This window comes from Podarcis bocagei (genome assembly GCF_964188305.1).
Source record: "Podarcis bocagei genome assembly, chromosome: 10".
In the NCBI taxonomy this organism is placed as follows: domain Eukaryota; kingdom Metazoa; phylum Chordata; class Lepidosauria; order Squamata; family Lacertidae; genus Podarcis; species Podarcis bocagei.
In genome coordinates this window covers 68,833,587-68,851,295 of record NC_138135.1, presented here as the reverse complement: position 1 = coordinate 68,851,295, position 17,709 = coordinate 68,833,587, and the positions used below count along the sequence as shown (strand labels likewise).

At 43.8% G+C, this 17,709-nt stretch overlaps 1 protein-coding gene across 7 annotated transcripts in view; it reads left to right on the top strand.

Annotated features, from left to right (window-relative positions):
• Positions 1-17,709, top strand: part of GRAMD4 (GRAM domain containing 4) — a 108,410-nt gene that overhangs the window by 74,593 nt on the left and 16,108 nt on the right. For all 7 annotated transcript variants that reach the window (XM_081211632.1, XM_081211628.1, XM_081211629.1 and 4 more), the window contains 8 exons: positions 2,590-2,651; positions 6,563-6,695; positions 9,615-9,640; positions 11,595-11,686; positions 13,040-13,131; positions 14,367-14,415; positions 15,302-15,373; positions 17,578-17,621. In XM_081211632.1, coding sequence (XP_081067758.1) covers positions 2,590-2,651; positions 6,563-6,695; positions 9,615-9,640; positions 11,595-11,686; positions 13,040-13,131; positions 14,367-14,415; positions 15,302-15,373; positions 17,578-17,621 — 570 coding nt within the window. The remainder of the gene's footprint in view (positions 1-2,589; positions 2,652-6,562; positions 6,696-9,614; positions 9,641-11,594; positions 11,687-13,039; positions 13,132-14,366; positions 14,416-15,301; positions 15,374-17,577; positions 17,622-17,709) is intronic.

The following is a 17,709-nucleotide window of genomic DNA, read 5'->3' as shown; positions in this document are numbered from 1 at the left end:
CAGTGGACTCGTAATCTGGTGAACTGGGTTCGATTCCCCGCTCCTCCACATGCAGCTGCTGGGTGACCTTGGGCTAGTCACACTGCTCTGAAGTCTCTCAGCCCCACTCACCTCACAGAGTGTTTGTTGTGGGGGAGGAAGGGAAAGGAGATTGTTAGCCACTTTGAGACTCCTTAGGATAGTGATAAAGCTCCTTAGGGTAGTGATATCAAATCCAAACTCTTCTTCTTCTTCTTTTCCCAGCTGCCTATTAACCTGGGAACTGCAACTGCCACCTGTAACTCCACTTTCCCCTTCCTATTGCAGACTCTGCCTTCTCTGTTTCCATGCTTTATTTTCTTTCAGCGGTGCTGGGGAAGCAATAGAAATTGCCCATAGCATGATGTTGCGCTTCCCAGGTATCCAGGTCCGAGCACCTATCTGCCTTCACAGAACATGTGGGGGTTTTTTTTGGTTTTTTTTTGAGCGGCAGAATCTTGTTTCAGCACTGTGGAGCCAAACCAGGGACTTTGTGAAAGTTTTCACCATAGAGCATTAAGCATTTGGTGAATACGTGAATATTCAGTCTGATTCTTGCCAAGAAGCTGCTGTTATCTCATGTCTACAGCGCTGAAAATCGGTGGGGGAGAAATACAGCGTGGAATGCAATTTCCCCCGCTTACCTTGGATATCGGATGTACTTTTCAAATGCTTTCAGGCTATTTTATATGGTGTGCTCCATAGCTATCTTTCTGTGTACTTTTTTTGATGAGCGATACTTAGAAGGGTACATCTTCCAAACGGCCTCAGCCCAGTATACCTGAAGGAGCATATCCCCATCATTCAGCCTGGACACTGAGGTCCTCTTCTGAGGGTCTTCTGGCTGTTCCTTCACCACAAGAAGTGAGGTTACAGGGAACCAGGCAGAGGGCCTTCTGGGTGGTGGTGCCCGCCCTGTGGAACGCCCTCCCATCAGATGTCAAAGAAATAAACAACTATCTGACTTTTAGAAGACATCTGAAGGCAGCCCTGATTAGGGAAGTTTTTAATGTTTGATGTTTTATTTTTTTAAAATATTTTATTGGAAACAGCCCAGAGTGGCTGGGGAAACCCAGCCAGATGGGTCGGGTATAAATAATAATAAATTCTTCTTCCTCCTCCTCCTCCTCCTCCTCCTCCTCCTCCTCCTCTTCTTCTTCTTCTTCTTCTTCTTCTTCTTCTTCTTCTTGCCATAGCTGCAAAGGAAGATTCTTATTTGAGTTCAATCTGAGATGCAAAGGAAGAACCCTGTTGCCTTTTACTGCAAAAGAGCAGGCCGCATTTTTCTCTTCTGAAATCTTAGCGCTGTGGTGCTTTTCGCACTAAGATTGGAGATAAGCGCCTGCCTGCTCTTAGACCGCAAGTGACAGCAGGCAGAGGTTTGTCTCAAATCTCAGTGCTAAGCACCACAGCACTAAGATCAGGGACAAGAGAGCCTTTATCTCAGATCTTAGCACTTAGATGGGAAATGACCGCTCTCTGGGGTTCCCCACAGCTGCTGTGTTTTCAAAATAAGACAACTTGTAATCTGATTGGTAAAATTCTGACAAGGCTGCTGCTGTATCTCTTATTTTTTTATCTGAAAGTTTTGAATCGGCCCTTGATTCAACTGAGTCTCATAAGAGGAGACTTCAAGGTTCAGACAGACAATGCATAATACTTTTAAGTATTATGGTACGTAGGCTGAGACCCTATCTGCCCGCGGACTGTCTCGGTCTGCCTCGCCAGAGTGGTGCATGCTCTGGTTATCTCCCGCTTGGACTACTGCAATGCGCTCTACGTGGGGCTACCTTTGAAGGTGACCCGGAAACTACAACTAATCCAGAATGCAGCAGCCAGACTGGTAACTGGGAGCAGCCGCCAAGACCATATAACACCGGTCTTGAAAGACCTACATTGGCTCCCAGTACGTTTCCGAGCACAATTCAAAGTGTTGGTGCTGACCTTTAAAGCCCTAAACGGCCTCGGTCCAGTATACCTGAAGGAGCGTCTCCACCTCCATCGTTCTACCCGGACACTGAGGTCCAGCGCCGAGGGCCTTCTGGCGGTTCCCTCATTGCGGGAAGCCAAGTTACAGGGAACCAGGCAGAGGGCCTTCTCGGTAGTGGCGCCCTCCCTGTGGAACGCCCTCCCACCAGATGTCAAAGCGATAAACAACTACCTGACTTTTAGAAGACATCTGAAGGCAGCCCTGTTTAGGGAAGCTTTTAATGTTTGATGTATCACAGTATTTTAATATTCTTTTGGAAGCCGCCCAGAGTGGCTGGGGAAACCCAGCCAGATGGGCGGGGTATAAATAATAAATTATTATTATTATTATTATTATTATTATTATTATTATTATTATTATTATTAATAATTTGGGGTCATGCAACATTTTAAATCATGTTGTTGTTGTTGTTGTTGTTGTTGTTGTTGTTGTTGTTGTTGTTGTTGTTGTTGTTACCTTTCCTCTTCTAGCAAGCCAATAAAGATACACCCACACACATATGAAATACATACTCATTTTGTTTTTGTGAATTGGAGATGCTATGCTTACCTTACTGCTTTTGTTTGTTTGGCTTGTTGCAGAACAGAAGAGTCACCACCACCTCCGCAACCCCCAAAAGCACAGACACAAGCCAACGGAACAGGTACCTTTTGACTCATTACTAGCTCTCTAGGGACAATGTTGGAAACTCAGATATAATCTAATTGCCAATGGCTCCTTAAAACTAGGTTCTGGTCGTCACGATGGAATGTCTGGGCAATGGGTTGTTGTTTGCAGTGGGATATCATCATCATCATTTATATACGGCTTTATATTTTAAAGGGGGGGTTGGTGAGAGAATCTCAAAATGGTTTTAAAAAGGTAAAGGGACCCCTGACCGTTAAGTCCAGTCACGGATGACTCTGGGGTTGCAGCGCTCATCTCGCGTTACTGGCCGAGGGAGCCGCCCTTTGTCCGCAAATAGTTTTTCCGAGTCATGTGGCCAGCATGACTAAACCGCTTCTGGCGAAACTAGAGCAGCGCACAGAAACACCATTTACCTTCCTGCCTGAGCAATACCTATTTATCTACTTGCACTGGCGTGCTTTCGAACTGCTGGGTTGGCAGGAGCAGGGACCAAGCAACGGGAGCTCACCCCGTCGCGGGGATTCGAACCGCGAACTTCCGATCAGCAAGACCAAGAAGCTCAGTGGTTTAGACCACAGCGCCCCCCGCGCTGGTTTACAGCACATTGAAACATCAATTGAAACAATCCAGAATGAGACAAATTCAATCTTCAAGGAAAATATTTCAGATCCTTCTGCAAGTGACATTTTGATTTCCCCAGTTGCCAAACTTGCATCCAGAGATCTCCATGTGGTCGCAATTGGACAAGTGCCAGTCGTGAAACGCGTCTGGCACCTAGCTAATTTCTAACAAAATGCATTAGGCACCTGGCTTAGGGATTTTGGTCAGGTTTTCACCTGAGCCAGAGGAACGTGTGTGAGAGAAAGGCCTAGAGAGATTGGCCAGAGGAGAGAGAGAGAGAGAGAGAGAGAGAGAGAGAGAGAGAGTGTGTATATGTGTATAACCTTCGAGAAGATATTTTTAGTGCAGGAGTGAGCCAGTTCTGTATCTCCCCACTCCACAGGCCAACTTTGACAGGTGGGTGGGAGCACTCACCTTGTCAGTCACCTGCAAAATGGTGACGGCAGGTGACTATCTACCTGCCAAAGTTGACCCCACTTGGTAGGGAGAGGAGTCTGCTTTGCCAGCATGTTCCCTGCCGGCATCTCTGCACCAGGCAGGATTGATACCCGCCACGCCCGGCGCATCAGCTGATGTTGCCCTGTGACACCAGCTGATCACCAGATGGGGTGATTTGGGAGCAATGGCCTCGTGGGCCAAAACTGCACCCTGTAGTGTGCCAGAGTTGGTCTGTGGGCTAGAGGTTTCCAACCTCTGATGTGGTAGAAAATGTAATTCTCTCTGTTTGCAGATACTGTTCTATGAGTTGCATGCTACTAGATGGCACACTTCATTGGGTGGTGATAGACAGTTGTTGAAGAATAGGTTCCACAAATGATCTTTGGAAAATGGGGAGATCCGTTATCCTTGCAAAGTACAAGTACATCAGAGTACCTCCCACATCCCAAATTCCTGAGATTTATTACGTACTGTTGGGATTGATGGATGAGTTATTGCTTCAAGTTCCTCCCTCTAAATTAGCTGTAGTGCAAAGCTGCTTAAATTCCTATCTTGTGCTCTTTCCTGTGATTCTCTTTTTACAGCTGCTCCCTTTTTTTGTTTTTCCTATCTTTTAATGTGTTATTCTCTCTAGGACTTGCTTTCTCTGTAAACACTAGTTATGCAAGCCTTAAGAAATATGTTCCCACTGCTTTTTGGAACAAAACCCTTTTCCCTGCCTACTGTGCTCTCTAAAATCAAATTTGAAAGTATAGGAAAAAATAGATTGTGTCTGAAACTTTTAAGAGGTGGCTTGCTTTGGTGTGATGAAGGTGAAAACATTCTTTGCAGCTTCAATTTTACGGCTTAAATTTGATATGCATTAAAATAAAAGCGAAAACAAGACATTTCATACCATGGAATCATGTTTGTTTTGACTGCTTCGTTGTGCGTGTTCAGTTCAGACATCACACCAAACCATGGTTAAGGAAATCAAATCATGGTTTCTCATGATGTTTACATTGACAAACTCTGTTTTATGAGTCAGAACAACGTTTTGCGAGCTGCAGTTTATGGTAACAGTTGAGAAGTTGTTTTCATAGTCGTAACTCGGACTTCGGAAACTGCTGTGCCATGGAGATGGGAGTGAAACTTACGAAGCTCTGTGCTGAAAAGACACACCACCCCAAACCATTTGGGTTTCAGTTCTAAAAGCTATCACAAACCAATGTTTCTCCTGAAATCTGTATTGACCCTGCTAGGCATGCCTGCAAAGCAAGATGCTCTCTCCCAGTTTACCAATGTGCTTTCATATAATACGCTGCCTTGTGGCCTTTTTTCATTGGTGCTGTAAATGGAACTGTATTAGAGAAATCCCCATGGCATCATACTCTGCATTTGTGCCTCTTTTGCATTCTGGCGAACCTAACTCATTGATAGGTTTACAGGCATATTTTTAGGCCTGTCTTCAGGATCACAGAAGGGTCAAGTCTCGAAACTGTGGCAAGATGCCAGGATCCAAGGCTGGTAGGGCACAATATGGCCAACTATTTGGCTACCGCTCTAGGCTATGGGACAGGTTCCTCATTGAAAACTGCCCCCAGGCTATTGCTACTGATGAGTCTCTAGGGTTCAGGTAGATAGATAAATAGATTGTAGGTTTTTTTTAAATAATTTTTTTAATTTGGTTTTCAAAACGAAAAAGAAAAGAAAAAAGAGAATAAATTTACATCAAAATGCCATACACATTCACATATCGAGATTGCTCTGAATCACCTGACTTTCCCCCATCCCATCCACGCGATCTCTTACTTTCATCTGCATAACAGTACTTCTCCAAAGTTTCCATCATCCTAAATTATCTGTAGTTTCTATTACATTACAAGTGTATTTAGGATCCTGCTAATGTTTTAAACTGTTTACAGTGATTCTGTATATACCATATTTTTCCGTGTATAAGATGACCCCTATTTTTTTTAACCCAAAATTAAGTTGTTTAGCTTTTGGGGGGATGGGGGAGGTCACTTCCGCCAATCGCTCACTCTCCTGCACTCTACTGCCAATCGCTTGCGACAGGCACTGCCGATCACACACCTCACCACAGCCGCCAATTGTCTGCCTGCTTGCCACCACAAACAGCCCACCCGCCCACTTGCTGCAGCCGCCAATCACCTGCCTGCCTCGTCTGCCCAATTGCCACAGCCAATCGCCAGCAGGCCTTGCCGCAGCCACCAATCACCCACCCAATTGCCGCTGCCAATCTCCTGCTTGCTGCTGCCATTAATCACACGTCCGCCCTGTGCATTCACTATCCATGTATAGGACGACACCCCTTTTTTGCCTAATTTTTTTAAACAAAAAGCACCGTCTTATACAGGAAAAATACGGTATATTATAAGCATTTCCCATTCTTTTTAAATTTCTCGTCTTGGTTCCTGAGCTTCCCAGTTAATTTTGCCACTTCGGCATAGTCCATCAACTTGATCTGCCAATCTTCTTTGGAGTGTGTGTGTGTGTGTGTGTGTGTGTGAATGCATTCAGCCATGGGTGGGACCAGTTGATCATGAGAGATCATGTAACCAGACCTTCCATCGATGGAAGAGTTCAATCCCTGGAGCAGGGATGGGGAATCTGTAGGACCCCCCCCCCATATCTTATTGGACTACAACTCCCTTTATCCATGACCATTGACCAAGCAGGTTGGGGCTGATGGGAGTTGGGACTGATGGGAATTGTAGTCCAGCAATACCTTGAATTCGCCCCATTGGCTACCCCATTGGCTCTAGGGCATCGTATCACGGTGAAGACCTGTTAATACAGTCGCTTTAGCTTGCATATGTTGTACTCAAGTGACCTCTTAGAACTAAAACGTTGGTTTTTTATCGCCAGATAAACGCAGCAACATGATGTGTTCACGGGTTCAAAAGTGGGTCTATGACAAATTTGGGGAATATATTGAAGACTTCAGGTTTCAGCCCGAAGAAAACACAGTTGAAACAGAAGAACCACTTAGTGCTAGAAGGTAAGTCACACAGGAATATCAGGTTTTTTTTAAAAAAAAAATTATTTGAATGATACAGTCTGCTAAAAAAGCACATTAGTAGGGACAATTGCTAAAGGGTTAGAGCCTGCTTTCACTCTGGGAATTAACTGTGGAGTAGCCGTGATTCGTTCACACAACCTTTATGGGGCATCTGCACAAAACTGAGAAGAAAGTATTGCTCTCTCATGTTTTCCATATTCTGCTGTTTTTAAGAGCTCGGGAAATCCAACTTTGGGGTGGGAGTGGGGAACACTCAGTAGGATAGCTGTGAAACTTACCTAGGTGACTTATTTCAATGATTTTTATAGCATGTATAAATTGCTCTAGCCATTTTATTTTTATTTTTTTAAAAATATTAAATTTATATTCTGCCCTTCACCTGAGGATCACAGGGTGCTTTACAGTAAAAAAAAGCCACAAAAAATCATAATAACAAGCAAACAAAAAATAAAAGCCACATATTTTAAAAGTCCTTAGATTGCTTTAGTGGCTTGGGAGAAGTGGCTTGTCCTTTATTATGGTAATCTTTGTACGAAATGTTCCTTTCATATCTCCAATTTTCTTGAACAGATCTCTGGTTCTTCCCATTCTGTTGTTTTCCTCTATTTCTTTGCATTACTTGTTTAAGAAGGCCTTCTTGTCTCTCCTTGCTATTTTTTTGAAATCTGCATTCAATTTCCTGTATCTTTCACTATCTCCCTCGCATTTTGCTTGCCTTCTCTCCCCCGCTATTTGTAAGGCCTCGTTGGACAGCCACTTTGCTTTCTTGCATTTCCTTTTCATTGGGATGGTTTTTGTTGCTGCCTCCTGTATAATGTTGCGAGCCTTCACCCATAGTTCTTCAGGCACTCTGTCCAACAAATCTAAATCTTTAAACCTGTTCCTCACTTCCACTGTATATTCATAAGGGATTTGATTTAGATTGTATCTTACCAGCCCAGTGGTTTTTCCTACTTTCTTCAGTTTAAGCTTGAATTTTGCTATAAGAAGCTGATGATCTGAGCCACAGTCAGCTCCAGGTCTTGTTTTTGCTGACTGTATAGAGCTTCTCCATCTTTGGCTGCAGAGAATATAATCAATCTGATTTCGATGCTGCCCATCTGGTGATGTCCATGTGTAGAGTCGTCTCTTGTGTTGTTGGAAAAGCGTGTTTGTGATGACCAGCTTGTTCTCTTGACAGAACTCTATTAGCCTTTGCCCTGCTTCGTTTTGATCTCCAAGGCCAAACTTGCCAGTTGTTCCTTTTATCTCTTGATTCCCTACTTTAGCATTCCAATCCCCTATAATGAGAAGAACATCCTTCTTTGGTGTCACTTCTATAAGGTCTTGTAAGTCTTCATAGAATTGATCAATTTCAGTTTCTTCAGCACCAGTAGTTGGTGCATAAACTTGGATTACTGTGATGTTAAAAGGTCTGCCTTGGATTCGTATCAAGATCATTCTATCATTTTTGAGATTGCATCCCATTACAGCTTTCGCCACTCTTTTGTTGACTATGAGGGCCACTCCATTTCTTTTACGGGTTTCTTGTCCACAGTAGTAGATATGATAGTCATCCGAACTGTATTCGCCCATTCCCGTCCATTTTAGTTCACTGATGCTCAGGATGTCAATATTTATTCTTGCCATCTCATTTTTGACCACATCCAACTTACCCAGGTTCATGGTTCTTACATTCCAGGTTCCTATGCAATATTTTTCTTTACAGCATTGGACTTTCCTTTCGCTTCCATGCATATCCGCAACTGAGCGTCCTTTCGGCTTTGGCCCAGCCGCTTCATCAGCTCTGAATCTACTTGTATTTGTCCTCCGCTCTTCCCCAGTAGCATGTTGGATGCCTTCTGACCTGAGGGGCTCATCTTCCAGTGTCATAACTTTTATATGCCTGTTGTCTTTGTCCATGGAGTTTTCTTGGCAGGGATACTGGAGTGGCTTGCCGGTTCCTCCTCCAGGTGGATCATGTTTGGTCAAAACTCTCCACTATGACCTGTTCATCTTGGGTGCCCTGCTCGGCATAGTTCATAGCTTCTCTGAGTTCTTCAAGCCCCTTAGCCACGGCAAGGCAGTGATCCATGAAGGGGCTTTGTGTTATTACTATTTATTAAATGTGTATACTGCCCTATACAAATAGTTTTCAGGGTGGGTCGCAACCCTCCAGAGTTCTTGCGAAGGAGGCGCACGAAAAAGGACCTCAGGTGGTGATTGCAGGGTCTGAGCTGGTTCATATGGGGAGAGGCTGGTCCTTAAGGTATTGCGGTCCTGATCCGTTTTATAGGTTAAAACCAGCACTTTGCATTGGGCCCAGAAACTAATTGGTGGCCAGTGAAGTCGGACCAGGTTCGGTGTAATATGCTGTATTGTTTTTAACACTCGATTGGGAGCCGCCCAGAGCGGATGGGGAAACTCAGCCAGATGGGCGGGGTATAAAGAATAAATTATTATTATTATTATTATTATTATTATTATTATTATTATTATTATTATTGCAAGCCTTTTCTGTGGTGGCTCCTTGCTTGTGGAATTCTCTCCCCAGGGAGACTCGCCTGGCACATTCATTGCATGTCTTTAGGCACCAGGCCAGAACATTTCTTTTTAACCAGCCTTTTGACTGATTAGCATTCTATGTCCTTTTTTAACCTGTTTGTGGGAGGAGGGTTTTTGCTTTTTGCTTTCATTCTTTTTCAATGTATTTTGTGTTCTCATTTTGTAGTTTTATGTTGTGAACTGCTCTGATTTTCAGGTGAAGGGCAGCATTGAAATTGGATAAAAATATACATGCCGAAGTTCTGACACAACACACACAATTTTTGAATAATCTGTGTTGAATATGAGGTAGTAACAGAAATATGTTTGTCCTTCAAAGATAACATATCATATGCTCTACTATTCATTTTCCAGGCTCACAGAAAATATGAGACGATTAAGTAAGTGTCTGATGTTGCTCTTATGTGTAAATATATGGTATTTGTATATAAAATACAAACAGTGTTGAGAAATATTTAAGTAGATTTTGTAGCAATAAAATCCCTATAATTTTGTTACCTCAGTGTCACATATAACATGGAATTAGATAAAGTATATTATTAATATTCAAAGTTACAGAAATCTAAAATGTAAAAAGCATGATGTGACAACTGTGAATAATTCATTTTTTGCAGTGTTATCTATTCGCAGGATTAATTAATTGTCTAATTTAAAATAGCTCTTCAGCTTATCCCTAGAACTCAATATTTCCCCAATAGTAGCTTATTGTTGTGCTCTGTTGAACAGAAATAGAAGCTTGAACTCTCTTGAATATATTTATCTGACAACTAGAGTGATAATTGGACTCATAGGCCCAATTCAGACGTCATGCTTTTGGGTTAGTGAACCATGGTTTATCCTAGCTTGTAAGGAGCTATTAAACCACAGTTTCATGGTGTGGCTGTCATGGGAAACTGAGTTAAGAAGTGAGAATAGGCACACCAAGCCTAGTCATGCAACAAGAGGCGAAGGGCCTGGTGAAGAGGGAGCAGCGATCTTGTTCTGATTTATTCTGCCCAATGAGTCTTAACTATGGAACAAATTTTAATTAATCAAGTGTTCCATCGTTAAATAATTCTCTTACTGTTTGCCAAGCCATTAAGACTCCTTCTGCAGAATCAGTTTATTTTTCGATTCCAAAATGATCACGCTGAGTTGATTTCTGTGCTGGCTTCAGTCTAGTTTTATAAAGCTCCTTATCGGGAAAATGGAGCTGGACCAGTTCTGCAAGTCAAATGTTTGTGGGGTTGTTGTTTGTTTTTTTAGCATATGAGAATTAGAATTGCTTCAGATTAATCTGAAACTCCGCAGGCCCCACACGGAGGCATCTCACGCCACAAGAATGGCCAGAATGCAGCCTTTGCCCTTGTTTGTAACCTCCCCTTTTAATACAGGCATGGAGATGAAATTGGACTGACCAGGATGTGTGGTTGCAGTCCTGCCCATATTTTGAGCTGCCTTTGACCTCTTGCAAAACGCTATTTTGCTACTGTGCCATTCCTTTCCTAAATTATGGTGCAGTCTGAAGGCACGCGGGTGGCGCTGTGGGTTAAACCACAGAGCCTAGGACTTGCTGATCAGAAGGTCGGCGGTTCGAATCCCCGCAACAGGGTGAGCTCCCGTTGCTCGGTCCCTGCTCTTGCCAACCTAGCAATTTGAAAGCACGTCAAAGTGCAAGTAGATAAATAGGTATCACTCCGGCGGGAAGGTAAACGGCGTTTCCGTGCGCTGCTCTGGTTCGCCAGAAGCGGCTTAGTCATGACCCGGAAGCTGTACGCCGGCTCCCTTGGCCAATAAAGCGAAATGAGCGCCGCAACCCCAGAGTCGGTCACGACTGGACCTAATGGTCAGGGGTCCCTTTACCTTTACCTTTACCTGAAGGCAGCTTCATACGGGCAGATTCATCTCTGGAGAACACGAAGGTGTGATTTGCATGTAGGAAACGGATAAAAAACGCCACACGGCCTTATTTCACCTCGAGTGTGATCCTTCCCAGGGAGGCTGTTTGCGTATACAGCAGCTGCTCACAGGGCGATAACTCGAGTGATTCTGATGCGTGTGTTGATCAGTTCTTAGCTTCCTGAATTCCTAGAAACCGCGAGATGCCATGCCTAAATAAGGACTATGGGAGAGTGTGTTTAATAACAAGATACACCACTTATCTGCGGAAACATTCTAAGTCAATGACACAGATCGCTTCTGCTTGTAATCCCAAAGGAAAGGGATGTTGAAAAGTTCAGGCACCAGCTATTGGGCCCATGTGGGTGGTCCCCTCTCCCCTTTCCAATTCAAAGTATTATGTCTTTGGAAGCATTACTGTCTTCTTAGAGTATGTTTATTTTCTCTTCTGCCTAGAGAGAGGTGCCAAACCCGTCACAAATTTTGTGAAGAATCTTTCTGCCTTATCAGACTGGTATTCTATCTATACTTCTGCTATTGCCTTTATTGTAAGTTGTCCTTTCTCGTTCAGGTGAACTTACAGACATGAACTTCGCTCAGTTTATTGGGGGAGGCGGGGAAGCAACTCTACTCAATTCTAAATGTTAAAGCTGGCTTGATAAATATGAATCCTAGAAGTCAACAACACTCGCAGGGCTGGGAAGAATGAGATACACAAATCAGCATTACAGTGTCGTTTGTTGTGACACCAAGCGTGCCTGTTGGAGTGTCGGTTGTGTAGAGTTGCAAAAGTTTCGCTGTTTCTAAATGCTTGCCAATTTTTCAAAGATACACCGATTTTACCTGTTTGCTGTTCTGGTTCATTCGTAGTGTCTAGTTTTCCAGATTACTGTAACAACATCTCTTAAGATCCGTTAAAAGAACACGATGGGGCTGATAATATAGAGAGAGCAGATTGTCTTCCACTTTAACAAAGAGCTTTTATGGAGAATAGCACCTGGGCTGGTTTACCCTGTTTCAAATATACTTTAAATGTGGGTTTAAGAATATAGTTTGGCATGGTTTTTAAGAGTTTGCAGGGTCTTATTGGGTCTCCTGCCAGGTTGTGCCTCTTGATAGAATAATGTGTCTCTCCCCTCAAAACAAAACAGAAATACTATCCTGCTTCTAGAAACCTAACATATCTGGGAGAGTATTTCAAGGGTAGCTGCCTCTTATACATATCAGTTTTATGCAACTAGTTTAAATCTGCAATTCTCAGTTGTACTCCATTGTTCAAGCAAAGCCGAATTGCACAATTTTTGTGCAGAAGCCTTTAAGTAACCACAGACTTCAGAATACACTGAGAATATTAGTTCAGTGAAGCAATGGAGATTTTGAGATGATAAATTGTTGCATAGGGAATGGCGTTTCATGATAATGAGCAGCCGTTCTGGGCCCACTTGTGAGGAGAGCTTGTTGCCGTGGGAGCTGAAAGAATGTCAGAAACCTGCATTTTCTTCAAGGGGAATTAATTACAGAATGGGAAAAAGCAGGAATGTCACTTTGTAGGGTCAGTATAATACCCATGGGGGGTGGCTTCCAAGTGAAAATGTTTGGCCGTCTGCATGATTTCAGAGAGTTAATGCCAGTTCAAAAGTATAAATGGATTTGATGGAAACCTGTAGCCTTTCAGACTCCAGCTGAAGTTCCCCATCTCTCCTATACATGTTTACCTGGGAGTAAACCCCATTGAACATAGCTGGACTCATTTCCAGGTAAATATGCATAGAATTGCAATGTAAGATTGATTCATCTCAAATCAATACAGATGTCCTGGGAGATTGTTTTCGACATGGGTATTGCATGAAAGCATCCTTATTATTTCCTTTGTAATTCTTTATTTCTTCTTCTGACTCTAGATCTACATGAATGCTGTGTGGCATGGCTGGGCCATTCCTATGTTCTTATTTTTAGCAATTTTGAGGTTATCCCTAAATTACCTCATAGCCAGGTAATCGCTCATCTTTCTTCTGTATTGAAGTTTCAGTTTGTCACTTGTTTTGGGACTACGATTCCCATCATCCCTGACCACTGGTCCTTCTGATGATGGGAGTTGTAGTCCAAAAACAGCTGGAGACCCAAGTTTGGGAAACGCTGGATTAGATGCTCCTTGTGGTCCCTTCCAACTCATATGATTCTGTGGTTCTATATCATCTGCCAGACTTCCTAGGGAGAAGCAATTTGCCACAACTGCAGCTCCTCTACAGGTTGTAGCAGAGGGAAGGGAACTCTACCGAACGTTGATTTTGGAGACAAGTCAATAACCCCACCCAGAACATTATTCTTAAAGCAGGAAAAGTGACGATGCAAATCTACTCATTTCAAAGTTCTGTTACCCATGGTAACTGAACATGACAGTTTCTGCCTGTGTGCCATCAGATTCTTACATCAACGCAGGTATAAAAAACTTGTGCTGGAACTGAAATTGCTTCAGCTCCAGCAAGCGCATTTCATCCTGTTCACTGAGTCCCTGAAGCCCTCTTCACAAGTTTGTTGTGCTTAGGGAGCCCCATGGCTGCTGTCTCCACCTCCATTTTTGCATGTCTTCTCCACTTCTGGAGAAGGGGGATGTCTGCAGAAAGGAACCTCTTCCAGGGTTTCCAGTTCCATGTGGACGTTCAGAACCCAGCATTGTGCTCCTGATGAACTTTGTACCGATGAAACCCCCCTCCTATGAAGTGGGCTAGTTTTATTTGCATGCAAGAAGGCTAAAATGCCAAGTATCACATTTTTTTGTTAACAACCAGCAGAATGCTAATCCCTAATTAAAAAGCCAAATGCAGTAATCTACACAGAATGGATATTATTTGTGTAGGAACGTTCTTGCAATGCCATAATTACTGCCGATTGTCAAAGGATTGATGAGTGTGGGTTGTTGTTTTTTAATGTTAATTATGGCTTTGTGTAGTTGATAGGGTGTTTGGTTGGTTAAGAACAAACATAAGCATTATTTACATACTTGTAATCTATGGCAGTCTTTTGAATATTCAAGGCCATATGATTCTGTGAGGCTGCATGACACAAACTGGGTGGTTGCATTTGGAGGAGATAATTAAAATAGATTTGAAAAGATGTTGTCTGCTACCCACACGAGTTGCTTTTTTTAAGCATTACTTTTACTCTGTTCACTGAGCCTTATGGAAAAGCTAGTCTGTTTAATTAAAGTATTTTTATTTTTATTTTTAGAGGGTGGAGAATACAGTGGAGTATTGTGCCTGAAGTTTCTGAGCCCATTGTAAGTCCAAATAATTCTAGATACGTTTTATCTATTTTGCTCATTGTAATAATTGACTCTACCAGCTTTTTATGATTAGTATTCAGGGATGTTGCGCCACAAACTTCCTTTTATGCTTTTCATTGAAAACTCAAATATTGCACTTAGCAACACACCATTGAAGGCATCGAGTCATGAGAAAATGGCTTTTACAGTGGACACTCGGGGCGCGAACGTGATCCATGAGGAATGCACGTTCGCAACCTGCAGCGGCGCATCTGCGCACGCGCGGGTTGCGATTCGGCGCTTCTGTGCATGCGCAAAGCACGATTTAGCACTTCTGCGCATGCGTGACCGCTGTAACCCGGAAGTAACCCGTTCCGGTACTTCCGGGTTTCGGCAGTCCGCAACCCGGAAAAACGCAACCTGAAGTGTCTGTAACCTGAGGTATGACTGTAAATAGTTTTCCAGAGCTGCTTTATTCTGAAAGTCTATAACTGGGGAGGTTAATTCCCCTGAGGCAGTTCTCCAAGCAAACTTTGCTGCCCTCAGCCAAGAGCCCGTGCTGCTCTCATCATCCCTGGTCATTGGCCATGCCAACTGGGGTTCATGAAAGTTGTAGTCCAATCACATTTGAAGGGCCACAGCTTCCCAGTCCCGAGTATAGACTATAGGCTTGTGGTCCATGTAATTAAAAAAATAGATATATTTCCGTAGAAAACTGGACATCTGGTTCTTTATGGGGAGAGAATGCTTGCATGGTGGAAAATTCAGTCATGCGAGCCCCAAGTACAGGCATATCATAGTCGTTGTGTTGCCACGAATCTGCTGCCCTAAGCTGATTTTTGCTTAAAAGATGAAGGGCATGTAAAAAAATCTTGTTGCCTTGTTTCTGGTCTCCTTTCAGGAACCTCCAAAGGAAGATCTAACAGTGTCAGAAAAATTCCAGCTTGTTCTGGACGTGGCACAAAAAGCACAGGTAATATAATCCCTGGCGCCTCCCATGGAAAGGATTGGTGGGTAAGATATCAGGGCGGTTCATAACACAAGTTTTCTTGTCAGCTCCCAGATCTGTTCTTTGTGGTCCATATTTGCCTGTGCCAACCCACAAAACACCTCTGAGGAACATCTTTCTCAGCAGGCTTCTTAGTCAGACGCCTGGCTTTTGCTATCTGCTGTACTTTTCCGTCTATAAGATGCCCTCATGTATAAGACACCCCCTATTTTGGGGGACTCAAATTTTAGAAAATATGAGGGGGAGATGGCTCAGGCTTTTTGGGGGGGGGTTGCCAAAAATTGCCCACTAGCCACAGGAACAGCCAATCGTAAACAGACCCTTCCCCAGCAAAAAAATCTCTTACCCAACTGAGAAAAGCTGTCCACTGGCAATCGCGCGCTTTCCAGAACAGCAGCCGCCAATGGCAGCAGCGACAGCCAATCCGCAGCAGTGTTTGCTGCAGAAACCAATCGCCAACCCAATTAGAGAAGCAACAGCCAATCCAAAGCAGCTCTTCTAGCAGCCAACAATCGTCACTGACACGCTCCTGCTCGCAGCTGCAGCCAATCACCCTTCCACCCCATTCACTATCCATGTATAAGACGAGGCACAGTTTTGAACATAATTTTAGAGTAAAAAAAAACCCCTCGTCTTATACACGGAAAAGTATTTCTTAGCTACTGAGGGCTGCCACCCAGTAATTTTATTTCTGAACTGAGAATTAAACCCAAATCTTTTGGTGACTCTGACCTGTGCACCCTCATTGAAGAATGAAAAAAAATCACGTGAAAAATCAGTTTCAGAAGACTCTTTTCTTCTTGACGTCATGCCGCAATATTGCCTCTTGCAATGCGTAGACCAGTGTTTCCCAACCGGTGTTCCGCGGCACACTAGTGTGCCGTGAGACACCGGCTGGTGTGCCGTGGGAGGGAGGCGGGCGAGAGGCGGCGGCGAGAGGCGGCGGCGAGAGGCGGCGGCGGCGAGGATCCGCGTCGAGCCGGGGGCGGCTCCGCGGTGGTGGTGCCGAGCGGCGGGGCAGCGCGCGCAAAAGGGAGGAGCGCGAGACAGCGGAGGAGGAGGAGGCCGGCATGTCCGGGCAGCAGCAGCAACAGCAGCAGCAGCAACTCCCGGCGACGGCTCCTCCTCCGCCCGCTATCGCAGCCGCCGCCGCCTCAGCTGCCGCCGCCGCCTCAGCTGCCCTCGCTCTGCTGCCTCCTCCCACCCCGGCAAGGGGGAGGGAAAAAACGTTCACTTTTGTGCGTCCCTCCCGGCGTGACGCTGCGCGCTGACGTCACGGGGCGGGGCTTTAATGGTGGTGTGCCGCGAGATTTTTTTCCGGTAAGCAGGTGTGCCGTTGCCCAAAAACGTTTGGGAAACACTGGCGTAGACAGTACAGCGTTTGAAATGTTAATGGCAGATGAAATTGATGGAATATGCAGAAGTGGCTAAACTTAACTTGTAGAATAAGAGGCCATGAAGAAAGTTTTTTTTAAAAGGAAGATTGGAAAAGGTTTGTAGGATACTTGTATAATTATTGTAAACTAATTAAAGACGTTAGCAGGGTTAGAGTAAATTCATCAGCAGAAAGAAAACTGATATAAAATGGAAATAATACTGCTTAATTGGAATATGCAGCAGAAATGGGTAACTAAAATGAACCATGGAAGGTGGGGGTGGGGGTGGGGAGGAAGTTGATGCCAAATGTATGATTGATATTTTGGTAAATGTGCAAACTTTGTTAAAAAAAAAAAACAGACACAAAAACCAACAACCACTAAATAAAAAAAAGGGGGGGGGGAGTTCAACGTTAGTGTAAATGCGGTCATTTTCCCTGCAGTCATTTCCAGTGTTCAAGGGATGTTTTCTACGTTCTCAAAACAGCAATCTTTTTACACAGGATTCGCAATTCTGCCCATTGGGCAATCTGTAGTTTATGGTTCCTAAAATACAAGGCACGGGGGGGGGGGGGGAGAGAGCAAGCAGCAATTTCTGGCATGTGAAGATTTTATGAGTGTCATACTGTGACTGGAATAAAGATTTTCTTCCACCTTTGCAATGAGATGGAACTGATTTTTTTTAAAAAATAAATAAATTAAAACAGTGGCTTTCTACCCAGAATAGAACTTTAGCTTAAGTTGCACTGCAGTATATTCTGAGCTGACATTCCCTTCCTCTTTCAATTGCAGAATTTGTTTGGCAAAATGTCAGACATACTGGAAAAAATCAAAAAGTGAGTTTTAAATGTATTTATTTTCAGCATATTTGAACGGGGGGGAGAGAACAAAGTGCCGCAATGTCTCACTTATTTCTCTGTTCCT